The 11,021-nt window shown below is 37.8% G+C and overlaps 1 protein-coding gene across 2 annotated transcripts in view; it reads left to right on the top strand.

Annotated features, from left to right (window-relative positions):
* The first annotated feature begins 2,731 nt into the window (after positions 1 to 2,731).
* Positions 2,732 to 11,021, top strand: part of rptor (regulatory associated protein of MTOR, complex 1) — a 377,545-nt gene continuing 369,255 nt past the window's right edge. For both annotated transcript variants that reach the window (XM_079841367.1, XM_079841366.1), the window contains exons 1-2: positions 2,732 to 3,145; positions 5,702 to 5,876. In XM_079841367.1, coding sequence (XP_079697493.1) covers positions 5,709 to 5,876 — 168 coding nt within the window. In that variant the 5' untranslated portion in view covers positions 2,732 to 3,145; positions 5,702 to 5,708. The remainder of the gene's footprint in view (positions 3,146 to 5,701; positions 5,877 to 11,021) is intronic.

Raw genomic sequence — 11,021 nt, 5'->3', positions numbered from 1 at the left:
ACTTTTCCCTCGTTGAGGTGAAAGGTAAGAATGTTTATGTAACGTGCAACTTATGCCCAGGAAGAAAGAGTCTCTCCACGTCGGTGGCAAGTAATAGACCCTCTTCACAGATTGTGATGACGCGTTTTAACGGTCATCAATATCGTAAATCCTGCAACGTTTTTTGTATTTAAATTTTTTTTTTAATATATGTACATTTATAACACTAATACTTTGTATTTTATTACTTTTGCATCAAATTACAATAAAAAAGTTACCGCTGCTGTGAGGATGTTTAGTAATAGCGTCTATGGGAGTGATGGTAAAAATTAAAATATTTCTCTCTTTTCACTGCCGTTATCAATCTCACTCTATTTTTTCCCTCTTTTTGAAAGTTGTGAAATCACTACCTTGGCGTTTTTCTTTTGCTATGTGAGCAACTGGGCACACACAAAAATATTTAATGTATTCTCTCATTCACAGCTATAATATTTAACCCAACCATGACGACTTCCGCTCTGAGAAACCCGGAAAATGTGAAAAGGGTCTAGTATAGTACTGATAATATTTACACAATATTTACACTATAGTAGGTCTACTGATAATATTTACAATAATGTATTGAATTTGATAGCGGTCTCTCACATTGTCCCACAGCAATAGTGTAGCCTACATTAATGTACAATATTTTATAATAATAATTTATTCAATTTAGTATCCAATTCTTTCATTTAACATATTAAATATTGGGGGCATCCAAGTTATTTGACATATTTGAACATTTGAAAAAAAAAAAAGTAACGCAGTAATTACTTTCCTTGGTAATTAGTTACTTTTATAATAATGTAACTCAGTTACTTACTCAGTTACTATTTGTAAGAAGTAACTAGTAACTATAACTAATTACTTTTTTAAAGTAACGTGCCCAACACTGATCGTGACCACTGTAACATGAGGCTTCTCCCGCTTGCATTGTGATCTGAAAACCCTCGCTTCCAAAAGAATCTTATTATCCACCATATTTATTTTTTCATATTTTTTGTATCCCTCCATGGCATATTTAAGCCCCAATTGAATGCTCCTCAACGAAAGGCGGTCCTTCTGTGTCCAAAATATATAAAAAAACATCTTGGGACAAGGTTTTCACACTGATAGCTGTCATTGTAAGCAACTCTGTTTGTTTGTCTGAGTTAGCAACAATAACTAAGGGGGGCGGGGCTTACAGATAGGTTAATTGTTTAACTATAGCATTTGTTACTACAATAAGGATATAATTACAGGTAAGACCATTGATAGATCCTCATTATACTAAGGCCAATGTTAACTTTTTTATTTATTTTTATCTATATTTGTTATTAAAAAATAGCAACCTACACATTTAGAAACATATCTGTAATCTTTAGTAAAAAATCTAATCCCTAAAAGATCTATTATAGCCTACAACAAGTTTGTCAAAATGTAGCCTAACACGTCCACAATAAATACAAAAATGTAGCCTACCAAGCCCACAATAAATACATTAGAACAAGATAAATTCTAAAAGTGGTCATGAGTAGGCCTATTCAAAAGCTTTCTAATTTAAATGGGTGCAAGATGATGTTTTCCCATCTTTTCATCAGTCATTTTAGTGGTTGTATTTAGATCATGTTTGACTTTCTTCGAAGTGTTTTATGCCTACTACATTCTCAATAGAATTCAAATGGGTTGCACATTATCATCAGCGACGCGATAGCAACGGCTCGGGCAAATCTCATCACACTTTTGGAGCGCGCTGGTGAATGCGCCTATGGTGATTTGCGTGCCACTCGTGCAAAATTAAACAATTGGGCTTCAGTCACAGTCAGATTGCGTGGATAATTGATCCGTTCAGTTCGTACAGCTTTAAAGCTCTGAATGCGAGATGTATACTATAATTAATTAATAGCCTGATTACATGTCTCTGTGTGGGCGGCAACATGTGAGAAGTACGCAAGAAAACGTGAGGGCATGCAACTAGCTAAAACAGAGAAGTGCTGGTACTGGTACTTTTTTTGTCTCTTCTTTTCCAGGACTGCCCCACTTCATGCAATTCAAGAAATGGAAACTCAGCCAGGTAACATATGTAATGAACAGACTTTGCAACTGTTTACTGTTCCCCAAATCGGATACAAGTGCACAGTCTGAATATGAATAGCCTTGTAAATAGCCTTTTAGGTATAAATGTGGTTTCATAGGGAAATGTACACTGACAAATAAGTCTGGATGTGCTGCCTTGAAACGCTCACCTATACAATTGTTTGTTTTCTGTTTCTAAGTTTTCCCTTTAGTTCTAAGTTCTCACAAGTAGGTTTTGTGAGAACAATAGTGTACACTAATTAATGATAGGCTACATATATATTTTTTAATTAGATCGTTAATGTAGCCCACACTCATTCATTCAGTATTATGCCTTCATTATGCACGAAAAACCCCTCAACAAATGTTCTGTTTTAAACCTGTTATAAACATTATGAATGGACTGCATTGCTATGAAAATGTTTGCATTATTATTAAAGCTGGGGTAACCCAGGATTTTAGCAATTAAATTTATTAAAAATACATTTTAATGTAATTTTTAAATTATTTAACTGTAGTTCTACGTTTTTAAAAGGAATATTATGACATGTTTAAAACAATAATTATTGGAACTTGATAACAAAAAATAATTTCGGTCCTCCACCCATAGCTAGCGGTGACGCGTTCGTTTATGTCTCCAGATGTAGCTTCGCCCCCTATGTGCGTGGTGCATTCTGGGTCCACCCCAAGATGGCGGCGCCCTTGCGCAAGTGTTGAGAAACAATCTCACCTGGAAGTCTTATTAAAAGTAGCCGCAGTTTCACAGTGTTGATCCATCATCGAGGACAACAGATAGTGCACGTAAAGAGACTGTAGGATTAAGGTATCGAGCGCCTGCCGTGGCTCACGCAGTGTGTGTATGTGAGGATGATGATGGGCCGCTGCGCCTGACCCAGAACCAAAAGCAGTGCCAGCGCAGACCCCCCTGCAAAAACGTCTTGATCCAGCGCTTTCAGATCCTCTACAGGTTGTGGACACTGCCGTTTAAGCTGCTGACGGGACTGATCTGTGTCATCGTCCGTAGACGCAGCGGATCTCCAGCTCGAGCTTTGGAGGAATCTGCTGACCAGAGGTGCGAGTACTATTCACAAAACCACCCAATTTCCCATGTTATTTTCTTTTTGTGTGAAGCAGCAAATTCTTGCAAAGCACTAATTGTGTCACGCATTAACTACTTAGTGCACGACAGTAGCTATACACTTGCTGTCTAGTTTAGGCTAAGTTGTGTTTGGAAAATCATAGACTAATGTTATGTCTGAACCTAGGTATCTGCCTAGATGCAGCATATTTGACTGTCATAGTTGGCTAAACTGCATACAATTTGAATAATAGGCTATGCTAAATTTATTTAATTGCTGCCTTGTAAGGTAACTCACAGTTGTATTGCAATACAGCCTTATTCAGCAGTACTTCTTCAATACGGTTATTTAAAATCTTTCTTGTCTCTCAGTGTGTTAGATTTAATTTCTGTTCAGTTTCAGATCTGTCAGTTTTTGTGCTTTCAAATGAAAAGTCTTCTTTAAATAGCAGTTTTTATTATAAAATAATTAATAATAAAAAAATAATAATTAAATAATAATAATAACAAAGTGAAAATAAAGTGGCATTTTGGAGTTATCATGGTGAATACACAATATATCATGAACTGTTGATGAATCATATAGCTGCTCCTGATGAACAGAATGAACATCATACCTGCATGCCTTTCCAGCTAACACACGTCGAACCAGTTACGTGATTTATTGGTACTTTACTTTTATTTCATGACTTAAGAATCGACAACGTAACATTGCTCATAGATTCTTTGGGCTTTATGAAGTGATATACAGCGCGCACGCATTACATTTGCGCGTGTAATTGAAGAGTGTGCGCTACAAGCACAGTATAACGCCTGACAGGACAGGAAACCGGAAAGAGAGATTTTTAAACATTTCAAAACAAGCTACGAAAATTATGTTGCTGGGACTCCAAGGTAGCATTTAGCCAACCTGGCTAAATGGGGAAACTGGCTCTCTTTGTCCTTCCACCATGCAACTTGAGCGATCACCGAAGTCACGTGACATGCACTTGGAAGACATTATCATTATATTATTATTATCGTCATTCTTGACTGAAGACAGGCTATGGCACAAGCCACTTTTCAGAGGGCTTTTTTTCCGTTAGATATAAAAATGAATAAATATAGAACGGACTTGAATATTCAAAAATTCGTTCGGTGGGTTGGTATTCGATTTGAAAATTTGACATTCGAATATTCGTTTTTTTTTTTTTTGCACACCTGGGATCCCCCGCGAAACGGTTCTCATTCCCGCTTGAATAAGGCTGGCGACACACTGGCTATGTGAGTGTCTCAGCTGCGTGGCGTGTCCATTTTTATTTCGGCTCCCATATTTAACAGGTTGGAGTTTGCACACTGAGACAGTCTCAGGCGCGCTCGAGCCACTCGCAAAACGCGTGCATGCTAGAAATAGAACGACGCATGTTCCAGCAACGGGAGTGTTCTCTGGCTAGAGCGCAGAACAGCGGAGTTTGTATTGACCGAAGTGCATGTCTGAGCTTGTGTTTTGTTGCTTTGACATAGTGGAAAATAGAATAATAGAAACAAAATGTATTAGCATTTTTATCCGTTATTATCAATCTAAATTAATCTCGTTTTTAATTTAACTTAATTTTGTTTTTCTTTATTTAAATTTAGTTTTTCTTTATTTAAATCTACCCTTACTGTGCCAATTTGTTAGTCAGAAAAATATTAGACTACCTTAAAAGTATTGCTTAATTTAACAGACCTGTGTGTGCATTTTATATCACTAGTGCAGTGTCCGTTCTCGGAGCATAAGCTCTGCCCGCGTGAGGTGCGCTGCTTCCCGCTCGCACTGTTCTGACTTTAGTTTACTAAAAGTTTATTAATTCTGAATGTGTCGCGTCTCGTGTGTCCATCTATATTGCACCAAATGCGACACTGCACTCCCTTGTGAAGTCGATTGGATGAACGGTTCTCAAAATAATAAAAATGCAAACGGACATACAGACACAGATTCCTGCCTTTATTAGAGAGAAAAATATGTTCAGCCCCTCTCTCCGAAGCTTCGAAGCTCAAAAAATGGTATTCGGACCAGCCCTAAACTTTTTCCTCTTACAAGGCTATTCCTGAATTCAGTATTATTCTGGGGGCCGGATGGAAATCTCTGGCGGGCCGGATTTGGCCCGCGGGCCGCCAGTTGACGTTGCATGCTGTAGAACATCTGGAAACTCTGAGATGTGTTTATAGACCATCTGGAGTCAGAAGTATGAGAGCGAAATCTTTTAATGTTGGAAAAATTGCACTCGTCACTCACATTCGCTTCTCATATATTATGATTGGATAAGTAGGGTTTTGACCTGATGCAGCTGTTCTTGGAATCTGATTCTATAAGAATGAGAACTGTCATAAAGGAAAACTAATGTTACATTGATATAGTGGAGTTCCAGCCTAATTCTTTTTTTACTTTTGATACTTTTTTGGTTAATAATTCAGAATTATTTAATTGAACAATTTCAATAATACACCACATCCATCTACCTTCTATATTTTAGACCTGCAAATGTACAGTCATATAATTGTATTGTTTTCCATATTTTCTTTTTCCAGATTCTTTATGAAAATGGATGCTGAGCTGCTTCACTCCCCCGTGGTGGGTCTGGCGGAGGAGGAGGAGGTGGACATGACTGACTGGAACCTTCCACTGGCCTTCATGAAGAAACGCCACACAGAGAAGATTGAGGGATCCAAAGCTTTGGCTCAGAGCTGGAGAATGAAAGACCGGGTGAGAGAGAATCTTTTAATGTTATCTTTAGTCATTTGAGCGTAAGACCGTTCAACTTGATTGAACATTGAGTGTTATCTACTTTCAGTGTTGATGTGTGCTGCTGCTTGTTTTTGACTTGATTTAGTGTCATGGCCACACTGCACTAATTTTTGGATCCATACATCCATACATCCATACATTCATACATACAGTGGGGAGAACAAGTATTTGATACACTGCCGATTTTGCAGGTTTTCCTTCTTAGAAAGCATGTAGAGGTCTGTAATTTTTTATCAGAGGTACTCTTCAACTTTGAGAGACGGAATCTAAAACAAAAATCCAGAAAATCACATTGTATGATTTTTTTAATAATTAAGTTGCATTTTATTGAATGACATAAGTATTTGATCACCTACCAACCAGTAAGAATTCCGGCTCTCACAGACCTGTTAGTTTTTCTTTAAGAAGCCCTCCTGTTCTCCACTCATTACCTGTATTAACTGCACCTGTTTGAACTCCTTACCTGTATAAAAGACACCTGTCCACACACTCAATCAAACAGACTCCAACCTCTCCACAATGGCCAAGACCAGAGAGCTGTGTAAGGACATCAGGGATACAACTGTAGACCTGTACAAGGCTGGGATGGGCTACAGGACAATAGGCAAGCAGCTTTGTGAGAAGGCAACAACTGTTGGCGCAATTATTAGAAAATGGAAGAAGTTCAAGATGACGGTCAATCTCTCTCGGTCTGGGGCACAATACAAAATCTCACCTCGTGAGGCATCAATGATCATGAGGAAGGTGAGGGATCAGCCCAGAACTACACGGCAGGACCTGGTCAATGACCTGAAGAGAGCTGGGACCACAGTCTCAAAGAAAACCATTAGTAACACACTACACCGTCATGGATTAAAATCTTGCAGCGCACGCAAGGTCCCCCTGCTCAAGCTAGTGCATGTCCAGGCCCATCTGAAGTTTGCCAATGACCATCTGGATGATCCAGAAAAGGAGTGGGAGAAGGTCATGTGGTCTGATGAGATAAAAATAGAGCTTTTTTGTTTAAACTCCACTCGCCGTGTTTGGAGGAAGAAGAAGGATGAGTACAACCCCAAGAACACCATCCCAACCGTGAAGCATGGAGGTGGAAAGTCGTGTCAAGTCAACCTTATTTATATAGCACTTTTAACAATGCAGATTGTTTCAAAGCAGCTTTACAGTGTTAAATAGGAAAATAATGCAACATAATTTTATTCAGCCGTATAGCTATTCTGGAGAAAACGGTTATGTCATCAGTTCATTTCAATTATCATACAGTGACAGTGTTGGCTTTAGATCAGTAATTTAGTTTATATGGTTAATTTAGTTTAATAATTAGATTTATTTGAATATCTAGTTCAAAAATTTAGAAAAATTTAGTGTCCCCAACTGAGCAAGCCAAGCCAGAGGCAACAGTGGCAAGGAAACCAAAACCCCATCAGGTGACCTAATGGAGAAAAATAAACCTTTGGAGAAACTAGGCTCAGTCGGGGTGCCAGTTCTCCTCTGGCCAATTAACAAGCAGTGTATGATTATTATTCTGGCAACTTTACAGGTCAGAGGGCATAATAGATCGGAATATTCGAAGGATCGGAGGCAACACGCCGGAGACGAGTTTATTGAGGATGATGTGTTGATTAAATACTTATTAAAGTGCAATATTCGAAGGATCGGAGGCAACACGCTGGAGACGGGTTTATTGAGGATGCCGTATCGATTTAAGAATTAAAGGAAACATCATTCTTTGGGGATACTTTTCTGCAAAGGGGACAGGGCGACTGCACCGTATTGAGGGGAGGATGGATGGGGCCATGTATCACGAGAACTTGGCCAACAACCTCCTTCCCTCAGTATTGAAGATGGGTCGAGGCTGGGTCTTCCAACATGACAATGACCCGAAGCACACAGCCAGGATAACCAAGGAGTGGCTCTGTAAGAAGCATCTCAAGGTCCTGGAGTGGCCTAGCCAGTCTCCAGACATAAACCCAATAGAGAATCTTTGGAGGGAGCTCAAACTCCGTGTTTCTCAGCGACAGGCCAGAAACCTGACTGATCTAGAGAAGATCTGTGTGGAGGAGTGGGCCAAAATCCCTCCTGCAGTGTGTGCAAACCTGGTGAAAAACAACAGGAAACGTTTGACCTCTGTAATTGCAAACAAAGGCTACTGTACCAAATATTAACATTGATTTTCTCAGGTGTTCAAATAATTATTTGCAGCTGTATCATACAAATAAATAGTAAAAAAATCATACATTGTGATTTCTGGATTTTTTTTTTTAGATTATGTCTCTCACAGTGGACACGATGACAATTTCAGACCCCTCCATGATTTCTTAGTGGGAGAACTTGCAAAATAGCAGGGTGTTCAAATACTTATTTTCCTCACTGTAACTTCTGTAAACTAAACAGTCAAGTAGCATCACATTTACCTCAGGCAGTCATTCAGTGTCCACAGCTGTTAGTTCACTAGAGAAATCAACTCTTTCACTAAATATATGACCTATTAGCCGTTATATTCATTATATTCTACTTAACCTGTTAGTGATGTCTTGATTATTTCATGTATATGTTTAAATAAACCTGTCATGAAAATGACAGACACCGTGTATAAATGATTATTTCAACAACGAATTGGATAAAAAAAAAACTATTTTATAATTATATTTAGAAGTTATTGCAAATACTCCTTTATGTGAAGTTTACATGTTTGCGTACTATGTTATTTGAGTATTGATTATTATACCTAAAAATAAATAGCAACTAAATTTAGGCTAATAGTTTGGGCTCTGTTGTTAACCTTTAATATTAATGTGCAAGTAAGGGCTCCCTATATAGTTTACAGCAATATCTTCAATAAACTTTTAGTTATAATTTAATTAATTTAAGGACAGATACTTTTTTTTTCAGTAAACCAATAAAAATAAATAAAGCCATTTTGTAAAACTGCTGTACCGAACCCGTACCGAACCGTCAGTTTTGTGTACAGCTACACCCCTATTCTACAGTTAACATATGGGTTATGGCAGTCTTTGTTTTGATACACTATTATGTTGAAGGCCTACAGAGAAAATTGTTGTATCTTTAAGCAGTTGCACTTGTGCTGAATGCACTTTCTTGTAGTAGTCCTACAGAGAAAGATTTAAAATGCACTTTTTTGCATTGATTTATTCTTTGAAACTTTAATATTAATTTATGCAATTGCAATGCCTTGATTTTAGTAAAGTTAGTACACAGTCATAGCCATAAATGCAATGGTACTAATAATTGGCATAATTTATTTAGGTGTTTTTGGTTTAAATATATATATATATATATATATATATATATATATATATATATATATATATATATATATATATATATATATATATATATATATATATATATATATATATATATATATATATATATATATATATATATATATATATATATATATATATATATATATAAATAAAATAAATAAAAGGATGCTAATGATTAATCGACGATCGATTAATTGTCGATAGTAATTAAATCGATTTAATTTAAGCAAGGTCATGCACGTGTGTGCTGCTCAACCGCGAAACATAATGCAGACACAAGGAAAAATTAAGGCGAGCACGCCGAAGTTATGTTTGGGACCATTTTACGTTAAAAAGCTAGAGTGACACCTTCATGACAATACGTTTGCGTGTGCTGCCTTTTGTTTTGTACAAATGTAAGTTGTAATTTTATGTTTATTTTGTGTAGGCCTATATATATATCTGAATTATCTCATATAGGGTGCATTTGGTTATGAATGAACGTGGTAGTAAAGTGCGCCAGTGATCAGCTTCAGCGCATGGAGCAGCAATGCACGACTAATAATATCTGGGTCATTCGATGTCAACTCAATCAGAGGTCCTCGGCTCATATTTTTGATTTTGTTAATATTTTTTCTGTAGAAAGACAAACATGAATAGTGATGAAAGCCAAAATATTAAATGTCACAGATGTATATTTACTGAGTAATACACTTTTTTTGTTGAGGGGGTCAAAATAAAACATCACCTGAGATTTGGTGCCAAATTAGAGGGGTGTAAAATGACTTTAGAAAAATGGCAGCATCATTAATTTTTTTACAGGGATTAGTAGGTCTATTATTATAATCTGTTGACTTTAGCAATCTTTGGTTCATTATATGCCAACGGTGAATGTTCAGGAACAGGAAAAAGCACTTGTGTTTGCATGTAATATCCTTTTAGATTCTGCTTCTTAAACTTTCCTTTTGGTATTTTCATTTGAAAGGCCGTATATGGTTCAATCTAGAGATGTGACAGTGAGGAAATTTTCCCACTGATTAATTTGCGTGTGACAACACCGGTAATACCGGTATCACCGACTCGGCTTTTAAATCACTAATTATCTAAATATCTGGGGCGGCAGTGGCTCAGTGGTTCATGTAGGTTGTCTACAACCTGGAAGGTTGGTGGTTCGATCCCCGGTTCCACATGACCAAGTGCCGAGGTGTCCATGAGCAAGACACCTAACCCCAGCTGCTCCCGACGAGCTGGATGGCGCCTTGCATGGCTGACACCGCCGTCGGTGTGTGAATGAGTGTATAAATGGGTGAATGTGAGGCAAATGTAAAAGCGCTTTGGATGGCCATAGGTCTGTTAAAAAGCGCTATATAAATGCAGTCCATTTACCATTTATTCTATCTAACCAAAAGTAACATGCACACGACAGCTCGGGCTTTCATAACGCAACTGAAAACTGAACTGAAAACGCGCCAGTACGCACGCACTGTGAATGACAGCTCGTCTGTAAATGCGCGCTCTGTGAGGCCATGAATGAATGACAGTTCGTCCGTAAATGCGTGCTCTGTGAGGCCATGGGTGCGTCTCAATCACCTCCCTAGTTCAGTAGTCAGGGCACTGATCAGTAGAGTTGTTCCGATTCCGATAATAGTATCGAAAATATCACCGATACCACAACAAATTCTGGCATCGGGATTGGCGAGTAATTGAACCCATGTATCGATCCTGTTGTGAACTTCTGTTGTTTCTTGAAGTAGAGACCAGGAGACGTCGGGATCAAACAGAAGTAATTCTTTTAATGAGAACTCTGTGCTGCAGGTCGCCCGAAAAATAATGCAATTTA

Source organism: Gobio gobio (assembly GCF_949357685.1).
Source record: "Gobio gobio genome assembly, chromosome: 17".
NCBI lineage: Eukaryota > Metazoa > Chordata > Actinopteri > Cypriniformes > Gobionidae > Gobio > Gobio gobio.
Note: the sequence above shows the minus strand (reverse complement) of the source record. Positions and strands in the feature narration are given on the sequence as shown.